Source organism: Dermochelys coriacea, chromosome 12 (genome assembly GCF_009764565.3).
Source record: "Dermochelys coriacea isolate rDerCor1 chromosome 12, rDerCor1.pri.v4, whole genome shotgun sequence".
NCBI classification, from domain to species: domain Eukaryota; kingdom Metazoa; phylum Chordata; order Testudines; family Dermochelyidae; genus Dermochelys; species Dermochelys coriacea.
Window position 1 is genome coordinate 13,151,496 of NC_050079.1, and position 26,197 is coordinate 13,177,692.

Genomic DNA, 26,197 nt, shown 5'->3' on the forward strand with positions numbered 1-26,197 from the left:
ATCTATCTATATATAATACATATATAAATCATAAAACCGTAGGGCAGGGTTTAAACCTTTGTAAAACACAGAACTGATTGGCGATTGCTAAAACGAGATTTGAAAGCAACTCAAATAAAAGATCGCGACGTCAGTAAACAGATTTAGAGAAGGGGAGGGAAAAAAAAAAAAAAAGCTAGTGACAAACCCAGGGAGAGAGCTCTGGGCAGGAGAGAGAGAGAGAGAGAGAGACTTAAAAGAAATAGGAGGGGCTTGCGAGAGACTAGAAATGTCAATCAGAGCCCAGAGTCCCAATAATCTCCGCCAATCTGTTAGGACCTGACCTGAGTCCACTCAGATCAATAGGAAAAGTGAGAGAAGAAAGAAGCGATCGGATCGTGTACAGCAGCGGCCGGAGAGAGAGAGGAGGAAGCTCACGGCCTCTCCAACACCCCTCTTTCCCCCTCCCCTCCCCACCCATGTCTGCAAGAGTTTGCGGGAGGCACTGAAAAGTGCAGACAGCCAGCAAGGGCGAGCGAGCCAGCTCCCTCCTCTTCTACCAGCCCTTCTACTTTCTCTCCTTTCTCTCCTTTTTTTCTCCCCCCCCCTCCTTTCCCCCCTCCCCTCCCCTACCCCCTCTGCCCACCATGTCTTTCCCCCAGCTGGGCTACCAGTATATCAGGCCGATTTACCCCTCTGAGCGCCAGGGGAGCGGCAGCGCTCGAAGCGGGACAGAGCTCACCCCGTCCGGGACGCTCTCTAATGTGTTATCCTCCATGTACGGAGCGCCTTACGCCGCGGCAGCTGCTCAAGGATATGGTGCTTTCCTGCCTTACACCGCCGAGCTCCCCATCTTCCCGCAGCTGGTAAGAGCCGCACAGAGCCCCCCCTCCCCCCGCCCCCCGCCCCAACTCCGTCCGCGTCCTCCCTCCACCCCCATGCCCCCGGCTCCCCCTCTGCCTTGAGGGGGCTCGTCTGTGGTTTTTCGGCTTTGGCCTTTGCGGAGGAGCGATTGGCACAAGCCGGAGCGGAGAACTGGACCGAATCTCTCCAAGGAAATCCGACTTGCCTGCCTTCCTGGCGCCTTAGAAAGCCCCAGATTGTTTTCTAACCGAGCGAACATCTTCACCTGGATCTAATTCTTTCCATGGGGGGCAGGGGGAGAGGAGAGCGGGGGGGGGGGAGAAAGGAAGGGTTTGGGGTGGGGGGTTTTGGTGGGGGTTGGTTTTTGGTTTTTTGTTATTGTTTTGTTTTTGTTTTTTTTTTTTGTTTTTTTTTTACATTGCTTTCTGTTTGTGTGAAGCCGGCAGAAGACATGCCGAGTTCAGGCCACGTTTGCACGTTGGCAGGATTTGTAACGATTAAGGAGAAGAACAATGAGTGATCTATTTTTCTTTCTTTCTTTTTGCTGGCCAGTTAAAAGGCAGGCAGGTGAAGGGGGTGGCAGGGGTCAGAACTTTAAACAAACCCCAGGGGGGGCTTGTTGTTTCTTGCTGCGCCCGGGCAGGTTTGAGAGGGGCGACAATCCGCCTGCGGTGGGAACTGCGGGGACCGGAGAAAGATCCGCGCACCGAGAGAGGGGCCTGCTTGAATTTCTGCCGGGAGAGGTTTTGATTGACAGTTTCGGCTTGTGCTCTTAGGGGGTCTGCGAAAGGCTTTAGAAGTGTTTTATAAACAGCACGTCACACGACAGGGGCCGCGGCACTGGCTGGCTGCGTTGTTGTTGTTTCGGGGGGGGTGTGTGTGTGTGTGTGTGTGTGTGCGCGCGCGCCTGCCCCGGCGCCCATTTTTATAAAAGCGTTTGCAAAGTTGCAAAGTGGGGCTGCAAAGGCAGGTCGGGGTGTCCCGCTCGGCGGGGGGGGGGGGCTGCACCCGGCAAACTGGGCCGCTCTGCGCGCTGCCTTCACCGCCAGGGAGAGACCTGCCCGCTCCCGGCCCCTTTCCCTCCCGTCTGCAAAATCATCCGGCGGGGGCCCCCCCCCAGCCCTGGCGGGGGCTCTCCGCACGCCTGCCCAGGGAAGAAAGCCACCCCCCCAGCCCAGTGGCCTGGGACACCCCGGGGAGGGACATCCAGCCAGAGCCCTATTCTTCCCCCGCCCCCCCGCTGAAACCTGTCTCTCTCCTTCTCCCCGCTGGCTCTAGGGTGCCCAGTACGAGCTGAAGGACAGCCCCGGCGTCCAGCACCCGGCCTTCCCTCACCACCACCCCGCTTTCTACCCCTATGGGCAGTACCAGTTCGGGGACCCGTCCCGGCCCAAGAACGCCACCCGGGAGAGCACCAGCACCCTCAAGGCCTGGCTGAACGAGCACCGCAAGAACCCCTACCCCACCAAGGGCGAGAAGATCATGCTGGCCATCATCACCAAAATGACCCTCACCCAGGTCTCCACCTGGTTCGCCAACGCCCGGAGGAGGCTCAAAAAGGAGAATAAAATGACCTGGGCGCCCCGCAGCCGGACGGACGAGGAAGGCAACTCCTACGGGAGCGACCACGAGGGGGAAGAGGACAAGCGGGAGGACGAGGAGGAGATCGACCTGGAGAACATCGACACGGAGCACATGGAGAGCCACAAGGACGAGCTGGAGGAGGACCCGGACCTGCTGCACTCCGACTCCAAGACGGACTCCGAAGGCTCCGAGGGCTTCGAGGACTTGCCCGGCTCCGAGGAGCGCTTCCTCAAGGCCATGGAGGGGGAGCGCCCCCACCCGCCGGCCGGGGGGCTGCCGGAGCCCCTCAAGCTGCCCCGCCAGCCGCACCGCCTCTCCCCGCCCGCCCCGGCCTCGCCCCCGACGGAGGGCAGCTTAGCCAGCGCGGGGCAGAAGCCCAAGATCTGGTCCCTGGCTGAGACGGCCACCAGCCCGGACAACCCCCGCAAGTCCCCCGGGGGCGGCAGCGGCTGCTCCCCCCCAGCGGCGGCCCCCCAGAGCCTGCCGCTGGCTCCCCCTCCGCCCCACAGACTCGTCTCCTCCTGTCCGCTGGGCAAGTTTCCCAACTGGCCCAGCCGGGCTTTCTCGGCCCACCACCACCACCCGCACCCGCTCACCTTACTGAACACTCCCCATCTGCTGGGACTTGGGGCCACCCCCGGCGCTGCAGCCATCGCTGCCTTCTCCAGACCCGCCGACCAGACTCAGAGCACGGAGTCCGCTGGAACAGGTGATGGCTAAGGGGGTCTCCTGGACCTGGGGGCTGGGCTGGGGGGCAGAGTGTAGGGAGAGGTGGAGGGGCAGAGCTGGAGAGACCCACCCCACCCTGCGGGCAGAGAAACTCCCCTCCTGCCACTCTCCCTTGCTGGATCCCCCCCCCCTTCCCTTTTGGGCTGAAGTGGTTACAGATTTTTGATCCCTTGGACTCTTCTCGGAGCAGCTAACCAGAGGGGTGGGGGGACCCATGAACCCAGAAGCAGTGAAATGGCTATTTGCAAAAAAGTGGAACGACCCCAATGCTTAAAATCCCAACTCTTCCAAATTACTAGTAGCCCAAGAAAGGGGCGGGGGAAGGGGGGGACTGAATAGAAAAATGATAATTGGTTAATATATAACTTCTTTGTTTTTAATGGTAAAATTCTTCTCGCTTGGCTAGCGGGGCCAGTTATATTTCAGGGCTAGTTCTCAATGTTGTTGCGTGTGTTTGGTTATGTTTTGAACACCGTCTACTTCTCATTTAGCATGAAGTGTGGTGCTCTGCAGTGACCCGCAAGTCTGCATTGTATAGTTGTCAGTCACGATATAGTCACTTACTGTGTTTCACGTGGAAGAGAATAAATAGGCGGTTGCTAGTTCCTGTTTAATGTAACACGGCGACGTTACTTATTTCGTAAAAATAATGACTTGCCACCAACGGAGATTTTTGTTGTTGTTGCTACTAAAATGGCCATCGCTTGGAACTCTTTTATGGGGAAGACTGGCCCTGAGACTTGCTTCAGTGCTTTACAGTCATTTCTACAGCAAACCAATCTTTCCCCCTATTTGAAACATGCTAAGCAACAGTGTTATCCCCAGCGGCTTAATTCGGGAATGGGGGGAAAAGAGAGGGGTTTTAAAAAGGAACATTTTTTTCTTCTGTTTTTAGATCGATCTAGTGCCTTGGAAGTAGAGAAAAAGTTAATAAAGACAGCTTTCCAGCCAGTTCAGAGGCGGTAAGAGATTACTTCCTCAGTCTCCTATGGATATATATATAGAGAGAGAGAGAGAGAGATGGAGTTGCAAATAGTTAGATCATTTTCTCTGCTACTTTCGTTCCCTTTACAGTATCTAGTCATAAGAAAGCAGCTTTTTCTTCCCGGGGGTGCTTTGTGGGGGGGTGTTATGCTCAGTTAAGTATTGTTGAATTTTCAGTTCAGCGTTCTAGACTTTGCAAACCTCTTGTGCAATGCAAAGTTGCATTAGGCACGTCTTGATTTGTGGGCTTGCTCTTTTTGTTTGTGTTAAAATAAATAGACAAGGCAGCAGGAATAGTTATCATAGTTCTTATCCCTTAAATAGTGCAGGTAAAAATCAGGCCTGGATAAAAACAAAGGGGGAATTCAGTGAACAGTAGCAGAAGATATTGGAAGGATGGTTGGGATAAGAGAAACTTCAGTCTGCTCCTGCCAGCCTCATTCAGGCATAACTCCCACTCGAGTCAATGACACTTTTGTGGGGGGGAAAAGAATTGGACCCATCCTGTATCACAGCTAATTAAAATGGGTATAACTAGTCTATAGACATTTTTAATATTTATATATAAATATTTTTTAATTCAAAACAACAACTAAATGCTATCTAAAGTTAAAAATCACTGTGCCAACTAAACCTGAACAGAAATCCTATTAAATATTTCTTCTGTGTCATTTTTTTTTCCAGGCCCCAGAACCAACTTGATGCAGCTATGGTTCTATCGGCGTTGTCATCCTCATAGTTAATTTTTATTATTATTATTACTATTGTAATGATTGTGTAAAAAAACAAAACAAAAACAACAACAAAAAAACTCTGTATAGTTACAACTTGTAAGCATGTCCGTATATTAAAATAAAAAAAAATGGAGAAAGAAAGAAATAAAGAAAGAAAGAAAGAAAGAAAGAAAGAAAGAAACCGCTTCTGTACTATCATCTGGATTAGCTGAGTTCGTGAGGTTTTTTTGGAAGTCCAGTGAGAATTAGGTGTCTCAATTTTTTTTTTGTATATACAGTAAAAATGTACATATGTGTGAACCAAATTGTACAAGAAAGTATATATTTTGGCTAATAAATAAACTGTTGCCACTTTGACTACATTCTCTTCCGCCACCAATGGAGTTACTTCCCCCCTTCTGTTTGTAAGCCTGAAAAGATGGTTTGGGGGATTTAAAATAGGCTAGTTTCGGCCGCGTCTATGTGTCTTGTCTGCTCAGAACTTCTCTGGAAGGGGGAAGGCGTTTGGGGGTGTAGGCTCGAGTCGTAAAATACAGGATAAAGGGCGGGGGTGGGGGGGATGATAGGGGAAACCATGTGTAGGCGGCCGAGGAAAGGCAGGGTTGCGGAGAGGTGTTTGTTTCTCGGGTCTCTGGCAGAGGAGCCGCTGAAGTTCCATGGTTGGGGCTAGCAGCGAATTCCTTTCGGGGGGGGGGTCGCCTTTTAATCGGGGGCGAGATTTAGGAGCCAGAGCTGCGGGGAAACCCCTACAGAAACAGGAGCCCTCTTCAGTTATTTGCAAAAAAAAAAAAAAAGAAAAGAAAAGAAAAAAGGAACCTTTGTGCCTGACCACGGCTCATTGCTGGCAAAGCTCCGACGGCAGGCTAGCCTTTTCGGGGTGCATTTTCGTGGGTGCAGACAGTCGGGAAGGGGGAGAAGGGTGTGTGTGTGTGTGTGTGCGGGGATTGCCAAGGCGAAAGCTAAAGGAATCAAGAGCAAAGCCTGTTTCAGAGGCTGGGCAAACTGGGCGTGAGCTTTGCAGTGGAAGTTGTGCTGGGATCGGAGGAAGGCTGGATCGCTATTTTACACGATTCTATTACATTTGGTCGGCTACCCTTTCTATTTATAAAGGCCTTTCCCAGAAAGTGATAGGGGGAAGGGGTGTCTTCGTTGTAATGAGCCCAGGGAATGGTTGAAATCTGGAACTGGAACGCCCTCTACAGGAGGAAAACACCCTTTCTCTCCTGCAGGCACCCTGGGAAAATTACACCTCTACAATTACCTCCCCCTCTTCCCACCCCAACACCAACTTTTCTCTTTTAAAGATCGTTTCTTTTCCTGTCCTCTTTTGTCTTGCTCTCACAGTTTTTCTTTTAAGGGTCTGGCGGTTATTTCTTTCTTTAAGAATCAGAGCTGGTTTGGCTTCCAAAACCAATGGCCATGTAAGTTACAGATGTAGACTTGGGGCTGGGGAGGGGAGGGTGATTTAAAAATCCCCTGGGGAAAAGTAGAAGGGGGGTGGGGAGGCGTGAGTCTGGAGACCCTTTCACTAGGTGAGCAATGGCTATCTGGGAGCAGCTCAAATATGATCTATGACCCCCCCCCAGGACCTTATTACTAGGTGTTAGCTGTTGCTGCCCTCCCTCCCCCCCCCCCCCACAAGTGGAAGTTGAATCATGGAGTAAGGAAGAGTTTGATTTAAAGAAAACTTTCAAGAGCTTCAAAGTCATAGAAGTCAGACTAGAGAAAAGTGTTGGATTTAACCGCTTATGTAGGAAACAATCTACAGAGCAAGGTCAATGGCAGCAAAACAACAACAAAAAGGGGGACGGGGAGGAGGGGTCTTCTTTGTCGCTTTGGTTTGACCTTCTTCTTTGTACCTTTCTTGGTGGGCTTCTGTTCTGAGCAAACGTGGCTTTTTACGTGCTACTTAGACCTTTAAGGAATTGGAGATGGGTCCCGGCTACTCTTTTACAGGATAGTATTTAAAATAAAGATGGTTTGTCTTCTGCCAGCAGTAAAATAATGACAATAATTAATAATATTCGGTATGGTTAAAATTTTTTGTGAAGCTGCCCTGCGGCAGGATTGGTAAAACTCACTGGCCCATGTGAATAAGTTATTGATGGGATGAATTCATAGCATATGGGTGATATAGCTCGCTGTAAATATCATATGCAAAGCTGTTAGAGCCTGAGCCACAGCTCAGTGAAGTCAATGGGTGCCTTTTTTTCACTGATTTCTGTGGGCTTTGGAGCAGGGCCTGAGGTCTTAAAGGAACACACCAATATTTGGGTTTGAATACAAGTGCAGAAAGGAGCTGCAGCCCTAGTCAGGAAAATTTAGAGCAAAGAATTTTCTAATGAACTGTTACTTTGATCAGGGAGAGCCTTGCAAAACCTGCACAGTGAAAGGATGGGGTTCAGCTACCTAAAACTGGAGTTTTGTTATGCCTAATCTAAAACACACTCTCAAAAGGCAGGGAGCTACTGAACTCCTCCCCAATTTGGTTTTAATTAAAATAGCTACAACTTTGCAAATTACATTTTAAGCTGATGGCTAGTTGCAGCGTCGACAACTTTTAGCTTCATTTCCTTGGCAAAGTGCTGAAAATTGGTCAGATCTGTAAGAGGTCAAAATGCTTAGAGTCACTTCAATTCTACCTGCCAACTTGAGAGTGCTGGGAAAATCATGTCTGCAACCTGAAAGGAGCCAGGGCTTCAGAGGGGGGAGGACTTCCTCCTGCATTTGTCTTTTCTCATTAAGAAAATTAAAGCAGACACATTCTAGAGGCTGACCCCTTGCTTTAGACTTAGTGAAATCACTACAATCAAATTAAAACCAGCCCAGGCCTTTGTTTTCCCCCTTTCCTTTCCCCTGTTAGCTTCCAAAATTACATGTGAGCAATTATTGAATGTTAAAAGCTAAAGTAAAGTCTGTAATGAGGTCGAGCAGGGCTGTGTTGAAAATGACATGTCATATTGGAGCTAACAAACTATTGAGATTAACAACTTGGGCTGTATAAGCAGCAGGACAGTTCATGCCAGCTTGTGTTTAGATGCTCTTGCTTAAATTCTCTCTATAATTTTTTTACTCACACTGGAAGTGGCAGAATTTGGAGGTGGTGATTAAATGGCTGGTGCCTTTCTTATTTCGGGGACCGGCCATAGGGGAAGAAGGGTGCTAGGTGCTCAGAGGCAAGAATTAAAATGAAAGTTAAAGTACAAACAGAAGCACATAGCTGACATGCTTCAAGTTTAGACAGTGAAAGATATGCAAATGTGCAGGGGTGTGCAGTATTGACATTTTGAGGTCATAGTGATAGGAATGTATTATTTATAGGATTTGGTTGCAGTAGGCCGCTAAACTACATTTTAAATCCTAGACGTTTGTAAGCAGTAAGTTTTTTGTCCCTCTCCCCCTCAAATTTCATGATTGGTATTCCAACTGCCAGGCGTGTGTTATTGTTGCTGCACAGTGGAGAGAATATACCTTGAATTGTATGTGTGTGTACAAATCTCTGAGCTTGTGCTAATAATCACTGCAATGGAGCAGGCTCAAGCACACACAGAGGCAGGCAGAGGGGGCCCAGAAAGTTTAGCAGTTTATAATCTGTGCGTTTTAGCCTCTTTCTTTTAAAAAATGTGGTCTCCCAGCACCAATCGCTCAGGAAATAAACAGGTTTTTCTCTCTGCAGCCCTAGGTGTCTGTGCAACTACAGCAGCCTAGTGTGTCGTTACTACAGATGAGCAAACTCCTTGGGTAGGTGTGTATAGCAGGAGGTTGTCTCATGTAAATGGAACCCAAGTTGCTATACTTTATTTCCCAGCTTCTCTTCTTCAGTTTCTTGCAGGGAAAAGGTTAATCACACACAAGATTTCGGGGTGGGGGGGGAGTGAGGGAGAGAGTCAGAAGCAGTTTCCTTCCACCCTTTCCTCTTCTAGACTGGAGTTGCTGGAGAAGTGGAGATTTGTCCTCCTCAGAGTGGGAGTTCTATTGAATGGGTGGTGTGGGCAGCCTGGAGGAGTCCATAGGTCCTATCAATCCTCCCTAAGGTGGAGGAGACTCCCATTGATTATTTGAGCAAAGATTGTGTAGTGCATGTTGCAGGAGACATTCAAAATCCCACTTACATATTTGGAAAGATCCTTCACTCATTGTCACGGTTTACTGGAACCCGAGTCAGGACTGCTTGAGACCTCTTAGCAAGGCCTCCCTGTCTTTCTCTCCCTCCCGCTCTCTCTCTCAGTCTCTCTTTCTAGACTGCTCTTTTCTGTCTAATCAATTATCCTCCTAGCTAGTCCTTCTCAAAGGTGAGAACTCATTATGCATATTCATAAATCACAGTGCCCAGGCCTGACACTGATTGATGTAATCATCTCCTGCTCACTCCTTTTTTCCATGGGGCAAGGATGGAGGAAGTGACACAGGAAGGAGATGGCAGGAGAATACTTCCAAGTTGTCAAACCAACTTCTAGCTGGGCCTATTAGAAAACAGCTCTCAGAGTTAAGCAAGCCATGTAATGCTTGCCATTCATTGCAGCCAAAGTGCCTATCATGGACTTTTGATAAGAGAAGGGAAAGCTTCTCTGAACTAAGAAGTATCAGTGAGTTGTCTTCAGCACACTGCTTCCTCTCAGCCTACTTAACCATTTTGCAGACAAACAGAAAGTGGGAAGGAAAAGATCATTTTAAAAACAAAACAAACCTCCTTTTCTGATATCTAGAATCAGCATATACCTTAAAAATAAAAATGACACCTTTCACGTTAGCTTATAGCCTTGCTTTTTATACTTCTTGGATAGTTCAGCCCCATTTTATCCCAGCAGAAAGAATACATTCTGTCACAGTACTGGATCAGTAAATCACAATATTAATGTCACAGTCTCTAATACGATAATATGATTACCATCCTTATATTAATCTGCAGCTGTTTTATTTGGATAAATTGGGAAAACTTTAAAAAAGAAAAATAAGTCTTGAATTAAATAAGTTATTGCTTCAGTGATTTTCAGGCTAACAGTCTCATTTTTGACTGTTTCTATAGGGTTTCACATTATTAATATCTCTCTGATCTGTGATGATTTATGTTTTCCAACTACGCTCAGGCATGGCAATTTTCAAAATGCAATTCAGACTATGCAGTTTACCTTCATGGCTAATATTTACAAGTTTAAAATACTCTTTTTTATGACTGATGAGAAATATGAGTGAAACAAAACAATAATACAATCTGTCCTGGAAGCCATAACAACATACAAATCAAAGTGAGCCCTAATCAAGTACTTTTGAAAGTGTTATCTTCCCTGTTAACAAATGGATACAATATATTAAGGCTTATACCCGGATTGAATTTTATCTAAGAAAAACAATAAAGATATCACAGGTTCTTATTTTACATAGGTTTGAATATAAATATTTTAAATATTTTTTATATTCATTTGTATGTTAACCCTTTAACAAAACAGTCTGAATCTACAGATTGGGAAGAGGATATGCTGCCGTTTGGGTTTTTAGGAAACTGGTATTTAAAAGTGTGGTATATAATTAAGACAAAATCTTTCATTAAATGCTGAAACGGAACAAAGTAACAATGGCTGTTTGCTACCTATGAATGTCCAACAGGCCTCTTTACTGATCAGCAAATGGAAGATATTAAACAACATTTTGCTTAAAGGTACATTGAGGCCATTTCCATTAGGACATGGTGTCATTCATTTATTCACGTGTTAAGTGGGTGTCCTTGTGGCTAATGAGCAATAATCAACAGTGATTCCACTTTATTCCTTTGCTCCCAGCAATGTTAAATACTCTGATGGAGTCTCTTTGCTGACACACTAGAGAATATGGTTAAAAAGTGCTTCAGGACATTATCAACAGAGAGCAGTCACAAACAAACACATTGGAAATAGCACTTTTAGTACAGTCTATTCTATTAGGAGCTCTGTTCTCGTTGTTTTAGGCAACTCAGATGGAAAGCTCTGATAGTCATTTGAAGATGTTTTATGCCTTAAATATCCAAGAGTCTAAGCCTGAGAATCAGTTTGGCTATTGCTGTGAACCACCTGCTCTATAAAATATTGGCCACCTGCTTTATAGAAATCAAAGGTATGATACAGTACATTTGCAAGATTCTAGATACAATTATTCACACAGATGTTCAGTAGAGAAGTGATTTAGGACAAAACTTTCTATTCAAAAATTTAGTTTGATACAGATTGTATAAAAGAAAGCAACTCTGCCACCACTTAATTAATCCATTTTATTACATCAGCCTCAGCAGTTATGAGCAAAAAACCTATATATTAATATAGTTTATTAACCTACTTATGATTGTTCCATTGCTTATGCTAGAGCCTGCAGCTTAGTTGTCTTCTGTATCAATTCCTAAAGTTTGAAAGGTATAAATGAATCATTCTTGGTCATGATAAAGCTTAAGTTCGAAATAAAATATGTCAATCAATCTGGCTGAAAATGTTCCTGCTGTCTAAGTTGGTTATGCAAAGCACTCTAAGGTGTATAGGCATGATCAATTAGGTCAAGGGATGTGATGGCACTCCTAGCCATAACGGTGTGTCACTTGGATTCCTCATTATTTTTAGCAGTTGTGGAAATGCATGTCAGTAGGCCAGCTAGCCAGTCTAGAATAAAATTACTTACTAGCTATGCATGAAACTAAGGTCTAATATATTAACATCAGGTTTCAGAGTAGCAGCCGTGTTAGTCTGTATTCGCAAAAAGAAAAGGAGTAATTGTGGCACCTTAGAGACTAACAAATTTATTAGAGCATAAGCTTTCGTGAGCTACAGCTCACTTCATCGGATGCATTTACAATGCATTTAAAATGCATCCGATGAAGTGAGCTGTAGCTCACGAAAGCTTATGCTCTAATAAATTTGTTAGTCTCTAAGGTGCCACAAGTACTCCTTTTCTTTTTATATTAACATCTTATCACTAAATGTATTTTCAAGCAAAACAGTGAAAAAGGACTATGGTCATCTGTAGAAAATATGTGAGCACCACCACTGAATTGAATTCATTAATAATTATTAGTGTAACACACCAGAAATACACAATAATTGACATGATTCATATCCACATAAATAATCCTACATACTACTACAAGCTCCATAAGAAACAGTTAATGTGATATGTATAAAATATATATGTTAAATGAAATTAGATATAAACAGTAAGCTTCTTCGTACTGATTTGCTTCCATGAATAAGTGATTAGCCCCTTCCCAATAATTTAATATGAACATGCATTTAAGAAATGTTGTAGGACAGCAGGGTCAGTGTGTATGTGTATGTACAATGTCTTATTTATTAATAGAGCCCTGCAAATCTGTGGATAGCCATGTCGGTGGATCGCAGAGGGATGCAGATCCAAATTTTATAGCTAGAGCCCTGCAAATCTGTGGGTATCTGCTTTATATCCGCAGCCCATGTTTGCAAAGTGCGGATTGGATGCAGATATAAATTTTGTATCTGTGCAGAGCTCTAATTATTGAATGAGATCGTCAGGAAATTTAGGCTCAACATTTAGGTTTTGTTTAATCAATTAAATGAATAAACTAATATTAATAGAAATAGTTTCATGAAATTGAAAAATGAAAAATTCAGTGGAAACAAGTTTTCAGTCAAAGCCAGCTTTCATGTTATACCTACTGAAGTCAACAGGACTGCTCTCTTGAACAAAGTAACAAAGATGTGACCCTTTGATTTTAAACTTTTCCTGGCAGGTTCTGCACCCACCACATTGCAGCCTTATGCTAATACATGAGAAACTGGAAGTGAAACTGGCTAGAATAAAAAGTGAAACAGACTAGTCTCTTTTCACAATCCAAAAAAAGTAACATGCATAAATGGAGAAAACTAAATTAAATTTCAAAATGCTTTCACTTATCAGCATCTCAGGTATAATCTGTGGCATTGGTATGGATGCTGTTTTTGTAATATATGATTTTTTTTTTCCCTGACATTAGCCCTCTAAGAAAAAGACAAGGGGGATAATATTTTGTTCATTGCAAACAAAATGCAGTTAACCTTGTGGATTAATATATTTAGTCTAGTAAGAATGTCCCATTCTTTTCTTTCGGATATCAAAATGGAGCCATCATCAGTCAGTTAGTTAAATAGGAGAGTCTGGAGAGTAAGTAAATGGAAGAGCTTTCAAATACAGAGCTAAAACTGCCCAATGAATGCGTAGGGGGCTCCAATAAAAAGATTTTGACTTGTGTTTTCACCCCTTTCCCAGTTTACTCATTGTTTACTGACACCTCTATGGACAGAGTATTCAGGCAATGCCCGCCCAAGCCCTGGGATGTAAAAATGTCATCTCTATTGTGCTGCTGGGCTGGCTTTGATGCTGCCGCAGCCCTTTGTGTACTCTTCTAAATCCCTTTATAAGGCTATCCCGCTTGTCCATACTGAACATCACCACAAAAGCTTGTCTTATTGAGAAAATAAAGTCAGAGAGAAGCCAAATGATGGGTGATTGGGCCTTTGCGGTAAAATGCGTACTATTCACATGCCGTAGTGAATTTTTTTCACTCTAGCATTATAAGGTATGGCTTGAAGGACCAGCAAACACAGACAACCTCATAAAAAGTCACATTTAAACAGTCTCTTCTCAAAGCTTATTTAAGTTATTATTACTATTATTTATTTGGAACGATGGCATCATGCCTCGAACAAAAATGAAACCATTTGGACAGCGTTTACCAAAAACGTTAAATTTAAGCAAAACAAACAAAAGAATTGTGCTCTGATTGTTTTGTCCCAGCAGTTTAGCAGGCAAGCAACTCAAGTTTAGTTCGGTGAGTCTAAAAAAAAAAAGTGGCTAACGTTATGTTAAAGGAAGCAAAAAGGATAGGTTTGTCATTTATTATGTGAGAACAGATTTCAGCAAATCTTTTGAAAGATGAAACCAAGATTGGGGGAATCGCTTGCTCTCTCTCTCTCTCTCTTTTCACCTCTAGCAGCTCTTCTGATTCTTAATGCTATTCTAATTTTTTTTTAACTGAATGTTAGTGGGCAGGCTGGAGACAAAGGCTGGATAAGGTCTTATTCTTTAGGAATAGGCCAGCGGAATGGGAGGACAGTGATTTCATGGCTTTTGTTACTGAGGTTAGGGAACTGAATTCTCTCACTGAATTAGAATAGTAACAAGTGGGACTGGGGAATCTCTAGGGCTTTTGTAGTGCACTCATCTGAGAGATTGCGCTTTTCTCAGCCCTTCAGATTTATTTTGCCAAAGTTACAGGGCAATTATGGAAATGCGCCCTTTGAAGCTAGGCCGATTTCTCTTTATTTTCTTTCCCCCTCTCCTCCCGACAAAGCAAAGCTTCCCTTGCCTCCTTTTTTTCAGCAAGTCAGCAATCATTAGACAGTGGGGCTGCAAGTGGTGATTCAAACATTCTTTTGAATAAGTGATAAAAAGTTTTAATAAAAATATGTTAAAAATAGACTTTGAAGATTTTGAGAAGGACATGTAAAATAACAGCAAGGGAATGACATCCTAGAAATGGCTTTGTGTCTGCAATGTGTTGGTACATGGAATCTCTCCTATGAAAAGAGCCTTAGTGAACTAAGACTGCAGCTGACTGGCAGGCATGTAGTATGTTTGGCTAGCTGATTGTCTCAGCTGTCTTACTTCCTGCCATGCCAGTATAGTTGTCAGCTCCACAAATTTAGCAGGATAAGTGTTTTGCTCCTTTTACCTCACATCTCGGTAACAAGAGGCCCAGAATAAACAGAACTATACTTTCTCACCTTTGTACATTATTTATCATTGTAGTTCAGAATCTCAGTGCTGCGTGTGAACTAATAAGACATATTTTTTCCTTTACTTGATACACTACCATTAAGGAAATGTGTCTGAAACCAGATGGTAAGATCTGGCATTGGAAAGTCCATAAGAAGAATTGTTTTTACCTCAGAAGCTCAGTTTTATAGCTCTATGTTCAGCTTGTATTCTGTTTGTTTCTTTATATCTGTTGGATTACTTTGCTCTTGCAAGATAAATTATCATTTTTCTGGGCCATTTAACAAATGTTATCGGCCAAATTCAGATTTGGTGTAAGTGGGTATGGTTCCATTGACTTCAGTGGAAATTGCACCTGCTTACACCACGTCTGACTCTGGCCAGATATGCAGACTTTATATCACCTAGGAAATATGTGTGAACACAAAGTGTGATTGTTTGGTTTTGTAATTTTTGTGGGTGAATATCCTTTTCCTCATTACATATTTTTTTTACATAGCACCACAGCCAAATTTAAACCTGTGATACAGATAACAGATTTTGTCCCTGTAGATGCACTGTTTGAAAAATTTGCAGTAAGAACGTCCTCCTAAATACAAAAAGAAAAGAAGTACTTGTGGCACCTTAGAGACTAATAAATTTATTAGAGCATAAGTTTTCATGAGCTACAGCTCACTTGCATCTGATGAAGTGAGCTGTAGCTCACGAAAGCTTATGCTCTAATAAATTTGTTAGTCTCTAAGGTGCCACAAGTACTCCTTTTCTTTTTGCAAATACAGACTAACACAGCTGCTACTCTGAAACCTCCTAAATACACAATCATTTGACAGCATGCAAGAAAGGCTTTACCTACCTATGGGAGTGGCTTTGCAATAAAATAATAATAATAATATTGGCCTCAGTCATTCCATTTGCTTTTGTGGAGTGGTTGCTATGGCAGATTTCTTATGATGGGTGCAAAAAGGAGGAATGCTGTCTCTGTGGCATTGATCCTCTGACACAAAGGATTAAAAAGAGCTTCATGCAAACTGGGCTCAATGGAGTTTTAGAGAGGGTAAAATGGGGAAGAGCCACTATCTTTGGCATTTTCCTCCTCCCATCTGTCCCTCATACCCAAAGACTTCTCTAAGCTTTAGCCAAAATGCTAAGGGCCCACTCCTGCAGTCCATCCACCCCTGAATAGTCTCACTGATTTTAGTGACAGGTTTCAGACTAGCAGCCATGTTAGTCTGTATCCACAAAAAGAAAAGGAGGACTTGTGGCACCTTAGAGACTAACAAATTTATTTGAGCATAAACTTTCGTGAGCTACAGCTCACTTCATCAGATGCATGCATCTGCAGGTCTAGATGTAGGTGTAGATACAAAACGCATGAAGAATGGCTGAGGTCAGATCTGGTGTTTTAGTTCAGGAGTCTCTTTAATTGCAATATAGATTGGTCATACTTAAAAGAAAGGAAAATGTGCTCAAAATATCAAGAAACCTGCTGCTACTTAAGCTAGTAGGGTGTGGAATTGGCTCCCAAGGAAAATGGTGGAAGCCCCTCTGTCTGGTTGGGACACAACACTACTAAACATGCACTGGGGAATAATCTTGTTTCAGCAATCCTGTGTTGGCAGGGAAATTGTCTAGATGATTTGATGGGGCTCTTTTCTGTCTTCTATGATTGTTATGTTTTCAAACAACCTGACACTAAATAACATAAACCAAACAGGGTGCACAAAGATCCTGAGATCAAAGAATGTCACAGACCTACTTTCATGATTAGTGCATGATGGATCAGGCCAGACCTGCTGCTCCAAGATGGAGAACACCCTGCACTTGTTGTCATTAGATCATATTATATTTAGATATTATTATAATTTTCAATCCCCACTGTTCACAGTTGCCACAGTGGAGCACAGGTCAATAACTGCTTCCTCAGGGATTCTGGCTCCATATTGTTTTAGGCTTTAAATAGTAATAGTAAAAGATCTTGAATTGTACTTGCTAATGTAGTTTACAGAGCATGGGGGTTTGCCAACTCTCACAGATGAAGCCCCTTGAGCAGTCCTGCTTCTGTGTTCTGCAATAGCTCCAGCCTGCAGGTGGTTTTCAATGGTGCACATTACAGTAATCTGGCCTTGAGGCCACAAAGACATAGATCACCATGACAAGGTCTGTGCCTGGAATTAAAGGTCACAAATTTTGAATACTTTAGAATTTTTTTTAAAAAGCCACTTTTGATGATTGCTTTAATAAATAAAGAAATAAAAGCTTTCCATGTTCAGATTGCTGTCAGAAATGACCCTCGGGATGCAAACCTCAGTTTGCTTGGGTTAAATCCCACCACTACGTAGGGCAGCCATCAAGCGATGAGCTCTTCCAGATGGCTTGTCCCACAACGAATATTTCCATGTTGTCTGGGTTGCGTTTTAGCTGCTTGTCGTGTATCCAGTTTGCAGCAGAAGTGAAGCAGCAGTACTAAGATAGTCAGTGGCTCCCTAAGGCTGCAGGGAGATAGGTATTAGCAGCAGATACATGTTGCCTAAGATGATGATGCCTATTAGCTTGATGAGTGGACTTCAGATAGATGTATTAATTAGCTGACCATACAAAAAAATGTACAAGTAACCATTTTAGTGAGTAACAAAACAGCAGTACACAAAAATTGTTTGGTTCCTAGTGCAGCCTGTTCATGCTGATGCTTCTAATTCCATCATCCTTTTCTACAAAACCACCATACCCACGGCTGTCTATACCTTGCTTATGCTCTTAGAAGATAAATTGATACATTCTAAGCCTCTATGTGTGTTAAGAGGAGAAAAATCCACTTTAGACTTCCAAGGAGTCACTACCTATTAAGGGCCTAATGCCTACCAGAGTAGCAAGAAAGAGGGTAAAGAGCATCTCCATTACTCCTTAAGGGGGTACCCGCATCACCAGAACCTGTGCAGGAGGAGAAGGAGCAGTCAGACTACTATTCTACCACTCGTACAATAGGGAATTTCCCTCTGCATTACATTAGTTTTAAGCTAATGAAACACCACTGACGTCAATTAAGATAGACTGTAAAACTAGAGTAATGTAGTTCTCTACAGTCTTGGAGCTTTGTTTTAAAAGTACAAGTGCAGGACAGAACCATGTCTGGTATTACTCTTTTGGGACTCTGTGAAAGAGCTACTGAGGTGTTCCATCATATTGCTCACAACCCTTAGTTCAAGGATGTACCTGGAAGACGTAAATCAGATACGGGAGAAGAACCTACAAGTGGCTAATATGTTAGAGAAATTGTTTCACTATATTTGAACCTTATGCAAAGCTTAGCTTTAATTGTACGCTCAATTAAAAATAATACAATGAAAAAAAATTGTTTTAATCCTTCCCGTTTCCTCTCCCAGTGTACTTGTGCATTAGTTTCCTCTCACTCCTGCTAAGTGAGTAAGTATGTTTGTGGTGTTATAGACATCTGGGTTGGAGAATACACATTTCACATAAATTAGATGGGAGAGTACAGTTCCACTATTTTATTGTCTAAATTATATAGAAATTGGCCTTATGCAAGGAGTAAGTCCTCACAGAACAGGCCCTTAGGCTTTCGGTTTAATTATCATAAGCTTCCATTTAATTAAACTTACTAAGTGAGTTGGTATAAGAGTATGACTATCGTTTTGCAGATGAGTTCTGTGAAGAGAAAATATTTACACTCTAAATGATTGGAAAATAAATGAAACTTTGTTCTAGTGTAGTTTTCAATTTCAGTTTGTATGGGACAAGAATTTACCCATTTTTTTTCCTCCAAAGCCTTGTCGTGGTGATGCTTCTTCTGGCTTATTAGCCAGGATGGGAGGGCTTTAGGTGCTCTAATGTATATGAAATCCACTCCCTCGCCATTTGGCCTGTGAGTTAGAGCAGCCTCTTTGCAGTTGCTATTTCAGTTTGTGTCCTGGAAGAGAGACTGCAGCTCCTCTCTGTCACTGGCATAGGTTATGGCGGTTGGCTGATCCATATAAATGCACATCCTTCTCACTCTCAGTGCCTGCTTCTGGCCTCCTCCTCCAGTGGCCATACAGACAATCCATGCAGGGTTGGTAGCGAGACCCTTTCTAGGTTGCTCCACAGGCTCTGTGTGTGAGGCCTAAGTATGATAGAGGGCTATGTACTGATCATCTTCACCCACAGAGTTCATGCAGGCTCAAACCTTTATGTACTGAATCAATGCCAAGTAGCTCCATACAACATGCATTAGCTTTGTTAACTTTTAGGAAATAGCATATAAAACATTTATTGAATAAATACCTATTATCTCTTATTTTATTGTATAATATTTAAACTTCAGAGGTGTCAAACATGCAAGGAAGTGCTTCTTATTACCATTCACCTAGACATGAGGTTGTGAAGCAGCAAGACATAGTAGACTGTGTTGTTCTGCACTTAATTGTTTCCATTTTAGAAAATATAATTAGGCAAAATTGTACAAACAAGATACTATACGGACAGGTGGGAAGCTGATTGAGTGGTTTTTCCTGCTAATAAATATGTTTAAGAACAAATAGGTAGAAGGAGAAAGTACACATGACTAGTGTTAATAGAAAGTCTTAGCTGCCTAATGAATTTGAAAAATTGCTTGAGAATGGTTTATCTGTGTGATAACATGACCCTCCAGGTTAGTTAGATCTGTGGTGAAGTCTTATCCTCATGACTAGTAGCAAGGTTCACAACAAATTCTTATAAAGGGAAAACCATTCACAGTTTGAAGCACATATACAATTCTGTTTTTTTTAAATGTTGAAATTATATAAAAAATAGAAGTATGGAAAAGCAAGCTCTAAGGCTATGCATTGCTAATTATATTTTGATGACAATCTTTCATGACTTTTGAATACACTGCTGTGCAAGTAATGATTTATTATAGAATCATATACAACTTTAAATTATAAAGGGTGTTTCTCCACAACAATAGTTGATTTTTAGATGTGACTGTATGCTGAATTAAACCCTGTTCATGTGCTGAAAGGCAAAACACATCATCTGAGTATTTTCCTTGTTTAGTCAGGCATTCCTTACACACCCTTTACAAAAATTTCATGGGAAAAATCACAGAACACCCACATAACTGTTTTTATAGACTAGAGTTGTAAAGTGCTTAGTAATTGCAGCCTCGTCAGCACAGTATGAAGGGAGTTAATCGTGAGGTAGCTACAAATTTTTATAGAGATTTCAAAAAAATGTTACTGTAGACAGAGTTATGTGTTACCATATGGGAGACCTCAGATCCAATGTGACCATGAGATTCCTCCTTCCTGAACCAGTGGACATCAGCTTGATTGCAGAGGGAATATAAGTATGGGGAGGCAAAATTAGAGGATGCTATGCCATGCTCTTAAGGCACTCCATGCTTGGAGGAAGGTGGGAAGTTAAAGGAAAAATTCTACTGCAAATGTAATTTTTGATACCCATCAGAGCAAAACCAGAGAACTATTAGACTGCTTTTCAGAATGATCTAAGACTATTTGGTACCCAAATTCCATTGAAATCTCCACTGAAAATCTTAGCTTTAAGTGCGCAGTGACTTGCTGCAGCACCAGTTCCTTCTTTTTGAAGAATGGGATAGCTTTTTCTCTTCCAAATATGAACATACTGGTTTAGAAGAAAGGAAGAGGAGCAGCTGATTTTGCAGTAGGCCTGGAGATGCAACAGAGCAAAAGACAAGGCTGATCTCAATTATTATATATAAAATGTGAAGTGAAGAAGCCTGTGCTTTCCTCTGACTCAGTATCTATACTCCCAAACAGGAGGCTATGATCTGCTTCTCTCCAAAGGTCTTAAGAAGCTCAAGAGAATGGTGGTCCTGAGAATGAAAAGCAGAGAGTAAACACATGTTTGAGCATACATCCCACCATAACCTGCAAAAGAAAAGTGAGAGGGTATTTCTAACACCAGTGTTAATACTGCATAGTTGTACTCAGGAGGTCCTGCCAAAAATACTTATATATAATTTAAGAAAAAGAAGTTTTAATACTAAGAAATTATGGCTTAAAGCTTTCTTATTTGGAAAAATTCCAGCCTCTGTGCTTATATCGCAGTTATTACAGTAAAGATTTCCAAATGGGAGGTATTTTAGAAGAGAACTGCACATCGGTGATAAAAGTATCATGCTTATTTTTCTTAATTCAATGGTAAACTTTTACTTTGGGAAGGTATTTTATAAAGTTCTAATGAGCTAGTACAATAGACAAGTTCTACTTGTAACATGTATATAACATATATAAAGGAAAACAAAGGATACTTTAAAAAAGACTCAAAGAGCTGCATAACAATACCATTGCAAGTAGGCATTTTTTAGTCCCACAACTATTTAAAAATAGAGTTGAGGTGGAGGCATCAGGGTCTTTAATATATGACAGTAGAACAAGGAAAAAGTTGCGAAGGACTTTGAAAGTTTTTAGAAACTTACAAGCATGCTAGTTAACTTCAAAATTGTATTAGTTATTCCACCTGACTTTTGTGGAAGAGATGTATCTAGGAAAGATATGTGAACAGATATAGATAAAGCTCTGAGCACTAGCCAACACCAGTTGATGGCTCTTGGCATGGTATTTGCTATTATGACAGCTGGAATATTTATTTTCGGTGATTCTACTAAAATACTGATAGAAATAAATTTTATCAGCAATGACAGAAATGCAAGGAAGATTGCGGAGTAAGATCTGGGTATGCGGGAGGAAGATCAAAAAAGACATGACAGAATCTAATATCAGCATCTTCTGTGATACGTACGAGAGACAGTGAAGCTTCAAAAAGATAAGAAGAAAACTGATGATGGGAATGACAGAAGATGCTCCTCTCCAGGACAATGATGGAACAGTAATTATAGACAAAGATGACATGTGATGGAGAGTTTTACCCTCAAACTCTACAGGAATGGATCTAGGCAAATATGTATCAACATACTCTATGGTAGGAGGAATGGGAAATTAAATGAAAGGTGAAATACATCTTCCAACTGAGCAATAACATCAGCCTTGTGGTATCAGAAACGAGATGGGAGCCTAACAGCAGCAGATAAACTAACAAATGTGTCCCCAGGAGAGAGACAAAAAGAGCATCCCTGAGACAGAAAGAACCTTGTCCCAGCAATGCATTCTCATGGTTTATAAGAAAGCTGCCAAAGGACATGTAATTTAGGGTTGGTCCTAGAAGGGGCTTCTTTCTAGAACCCTTTCTAGAATATCAAAAGACCAGAGGTCTGGATGCTGCCTCCAAGTAGTATTTGTCTCAGTTTGTACTATGTACATTAAAGAGTGCCCATTTTAGGCTCTGTGCGCCATAAAACTGTCACATAAAAAATTTAAACCACTGCAGGTCCACCCCACAGAACCAGAAATAATGAACAGTTGTTGAAATCAAAACCCTTCCCACCCTTTCTGCCACAAAGACTGGATAAAGATCAGCCATGTGAGTGTCTTTGATCATGGTTACAAAGCTGAAGGCCTTTTGTGGAGAATATCCTGCTGGCAGCTTCCTCTCTTTTAAAGTGAGGGGGCTTGAACTTCTCCAATGACCACTGCTCTGGAATTGGGGGAGTGGGAGAAGTGGTCAAGCATAAGAGTTTCAAATGTTGTGAAGTGTGATCTGAGCCATTACCAGTCATGTTTTTATTCTGAACAGTACACTAACAGGCTGGAAATGAGACCAGTGAAGTCAAGAGTCTGTTAGACACCATATGGTTATAGTGCCTGAACACTGGCTCTTGCCACAGGGACAGTCTGTTTAAAAATCAAACCTTTTTTGCCCTGCTTTACTACCACAATGCAAAAATAGTTCATTTTGTTCAAAGCAGAAGTAAAGCAAAGCATGGACATAAGAACATAAGAATGGCCATACTGGGTCAGACCAAAGGTCCATCCAGCCCAGTATCCTGTCTGCTGACAGTGGCCAATGCCAGGTGCCCCAGAGGGAGTGAACCTAATAGGTAATGATCATGTGATCTCTCTCCTGCCATCCATCTCCACTCTCTGACAAACAGACACTAGGGACACCATTCCTTACCCATCCTGGCTAATAGCCATGAATGGACTTAACCACCATGAATTTATCTAGTTCTCTTTTAAACCCTGTTATAGTCCTCGCCTTCACACTGCCTTCCACTATCACTAAGGGGTCGGAGAAGATCCCAATTAAGACACACTGCAGCTTTAATGTGAGACACTATGCTTCTAGGGGTTGCTCTTGCAGGAATACTTTCACCCAAGGATGGAGCAATTAAATTATTAAATAATGTTCCATTTCAAACACCACAGAAAAAGTCATAATTTTAATTAGGATAATCAACAAATACATCCATGCCCTAGACTAGCTGTAAGATGTTTACGTTCCATTAAAACATTTCTAGTTCGCTAGGATATAAAACTTATTATTGTGCCTACATTGTCCTGCAGAGAATAATTTCCACACAAAAAATGCAAGGAACTTTTATTATTTATATTATAGTATATTATATATATTACACCTGTAGGACCAGATCAGGGCCCCATTGTGTTAGGCTATACACAAACTTGTAACAACACTGTCTTTATATCTGCACAAACCTAGCCAACAAGATCATAGCAGATTGTAAATGCCCTCCCATCGCTGTGTCACTCTGACTCCTTTATTACACCATTTTAGATACCGCTATATGAAAAAATAACAGAGTCCCATCATCAGCTCCCTATCATTTACATATAAGACACTGTCAAAGAGTTAGCTGAGACAGGAAATGCTGTAGAAATGCTTGTCCTGTTCACACACACACAACTCATGAACTATGAGAACTGATAAAAGATCAAAAGCCTATAAACTAGGCAAATTAGTGAAAATTAACTCAAACACTGTGATCATGCTCAAGCATGCAAAAAAAATGAAACAGAAAAATTGGTATGGAATACAGAACTTCAGACAGATGTTCAAGTAGAAACAAGAGGAAATAAGTAAGGAGGCAAACCATGCAAAGTTGGCTTGAGAACATTCAGGAATATGAGAAAAACTGTAAAGAACAATTTCCCATTTAGCCCGAAGCAGAATTAGGGCCTGATTTTGATTCCATTGAAGACATTAGTTCAATCAGCTTCACTGGGAGCCCCATCCGGCTACCAGAGTTAACAACTCAGAAACCCATTTTCCGTATCCAAAACAAAAAAACCCCAAACCCAGAAATTTGCCATCAGAGGAACACATGTCCCAGTCCTGCTCCCATTGAAGTTAATTACAAAATTCCTATTGACTTCAGTACTGCTGGATCATGCCCACAACATATTATATATTGGCTAAGGCTGCACTTTTCTCTGTGCTCTCTTGTGATTTTTTTCGTGCTTTAAAAGAAAAATATTTATGATTTTAACATATTGGGATTCTTAAATATGCAAATTATGGTGTGACCATAAACAGATGGACAAATGTCTGTGATGGCCTTGGGGGGTGGCCGTGCTTTGCATAGGAAAACTGGTGTAGAGAAAGTGTTTAGTGGCAAACCTGTTGTGATGCAAGAGCCCCCTTCCCCCTCCCCCCCAATCAGAGGATTCTCAATCAGACTTTTAATCCACCAAAAGGTCATATAGTTCTGTGGCCTACCCTACATTGAAATCAATGGCCATTAGGAGCCTAAATACATTGGAGGCTCTGGGCCTTCATGCATGAGTAAAGCAAGCAGAATTTGACAGCCTTGGTGGAAGTGAGCATTAAACTGTATGGGATATTTATCCAGCAGTGGACTGATAGAAATTGCTGCCAGTGGTGACACTGATGCAGATAAATTTCTTTTAAAAAAGTTTAGTGTACCTCATGCCATGATTAATTTATACATACCAAGGAATAATTAACAGAGGAACCAGTGTTTGTCTGATATTTATTGTGGGATTGAATTAACTGCTAAACTGGAATCGCAATAGGAAAAAAAAACCCTTTAAAACGTAAATTAACAGATTGTGTGATTCATTGCAGCATGTGTGATCCTGAGAGTTACCCTCAAAAACCAATCAGCCTCCACTGCTGCTGGCATTGACTTGTGAGTCTGAGCAAAGAGGACAAGGAAGAAATATGGATGAAGATCAAACCACCTTCTCACCTAGCTAGGGTGTGGTCCCTGCAGAAGAAGGTTGAGACACAGTCCCAGAGTGGTGTCAGAAAATTTGTGTAATCACTGCCCATGCAGTAAGTATCATGGATAGGACTTCAGCTTCCTAAATTTTCAGTCTGATGCATTACATCTACTGACTCCTATGATATCTTTACAGAGCAGTGGGTATTGTCCAGGGTTCTCTGCTCAGGGTCTCATTCTGAAACCCTTGCTTTGACCCTATGATGTGCACTCCCCCCCTTTCTTTTTATTCATTCTTTGTTCCCTGTATTTAAGTTGATTCAGGGGTTGGCCCTTCCCCACTGTTGAAGGGATGATCTTTGTTCTTTCTATAGAGAGAGAGCCCCCCCTTCAAGACACTGTCCTGGTTCTCTGCTCAGTGTACCCTTCTGGTTTCCCTTTAATGCCCCTCTAACCTCTCGCCCATCTCTGCACATTTCATTTTTTCTCTGTATTTAGGGAAATGTCTTTCACTGCTAACTCGGGCTCTTATATGTGTGTTGTCCCTAACCCCCATCCCATTCACACAGAACACTCTGACCCAAATTTGGTGGTGCATTCTACCAAAGCTAGCTGGCTTGTTTGGGGCTCTAGGCTGAAGTTTGAATGAGGCTTTCACTCAAGCTGGTAACTCACCCACTTTGCAATGAGGACACATGCTAAACCACTCAGGCGCGGATCATCCTCCATTGCCTTCCCACAATTCTCCCTGTGTGTCCAGACAAACAAGTTCTTCCACAATTCCCTGGGAAATCATCCTAGAGCAGCTCAGCTTACTGTAGCACAAAGAACCATGGGATATTCCCCAGAAATTCTAGCAATACACACACACACACACACACGAGTGCAGCACTAGTGAGGGCACAGTAACTTAAGTATGGCTTTTCAGTGTAGCAGCTCACATCAGCACCAAACTAACCCTGGTGCTCAGACCTGGGTGCTAATCACCCAAGTGAATTCTGCAGTTAAGACTCATCCTTAATTGCTACCTGCCTCTTTGTAGTCCCCACTCTTTCATGAGCGAAAGCCATGGCTGTTTTTGTGGGAAGGACCTTTCAGAGGTCTAACCCCTCATGCAAGAGTTTAACAGACTGATCCTTCATTACCACTCATTCAAATAGCAATTTAAAAATATTTAAAATAAATAATTGAACAAGTCATTAAAATAATTGTTCAGTGTATTTTCCCTCTCCACTGGATTGCAAAATCATCCGGAATAATGTTACCATGTCCTTAAAGTGAATCCACTTAGAGAGAATTCAGACATACTTAACTGTCTTCACAGTGGAATGGAATGAAAAGCCATGAGTTGTTTCAGAAAACTTCAGTGTGCAAAGTGAGATTCCAGTGATCCACCACATAAAATGGAATTGTTCTTAAGAAAGAAATAAAATCTATTCTCTCAAAGAGGGTTCTGCTTCATTTTGATGAAATATAATTTTTTATGTAACAATATAAGACTTCTGGCTGTTTTCTTACA

At 42.2% G+C, this 26,197-nt stretch overlaps 1 protein-coding gene across 3 annotated transcripts; it reads left to right on the top strand.

Annotated features, from left to right (window-relative positions):
- IRX3 (iroquois homeobox 3) lies at positions 1-26,197 on the top strand. Of its 3 annotated transcripts, XM_038368347.2 has the most exons (4): positions 3-845; positions 2,122-3,136; positions 4,052-4,118; positions 4,825-5,236. In XM_038368347.2, the coding sequence occupies exons 1-4, from the start codon at positions 627-629 to the stop codon at positions 4,877-4,879; spliced, it is 1,356 nt and encodes a 451-aa protein (XP_038224275.1). In that variant the 5' UTR covers positions 3-626; the 3' UTR covers positions 4,880-5,236. The 3 variants fall into 3 exon arrangements, with proteins under 3 accessions (XP_043350961.1, XP_043350962.1, XP_038224275.1); XM_043495026.1 differs by lacking the exons at positions 4,052-4,118; positions 4,825-5,236 and adding an exon at positions 24,582-26,197 and having other exon boundaries at positions 1-845; XM_043495027.1 differs by lacking the exon at positions 4,052-4,118 and having other exon boundaries at positions 2-845.

Bases quoted from the DNA above. Each gene is read 5' to 3' on its own strand.
- IRX3 (XM_038368347.2), top strand. From the start codon at position 627: ATGTCTTTCCCCCAGCTGGGCTACCAGTATATCAGGCCGATTTACCCC. The intron at 846-2,121 runs GTAAGAGCCGCA...CGCTGGCTCTAG, and splicing joins TCCCCATCTTCCCGCAGCTG to GGTGCCCAGTACGAGCTGAA. The intron at 4,119-4,824 runs GTAAGAGATTAC...TTTTTTTTCCAG, and splicing joins TTCCAGCCAGTTCAGAGGCG to GCCCCAGAACCAACTTGATG.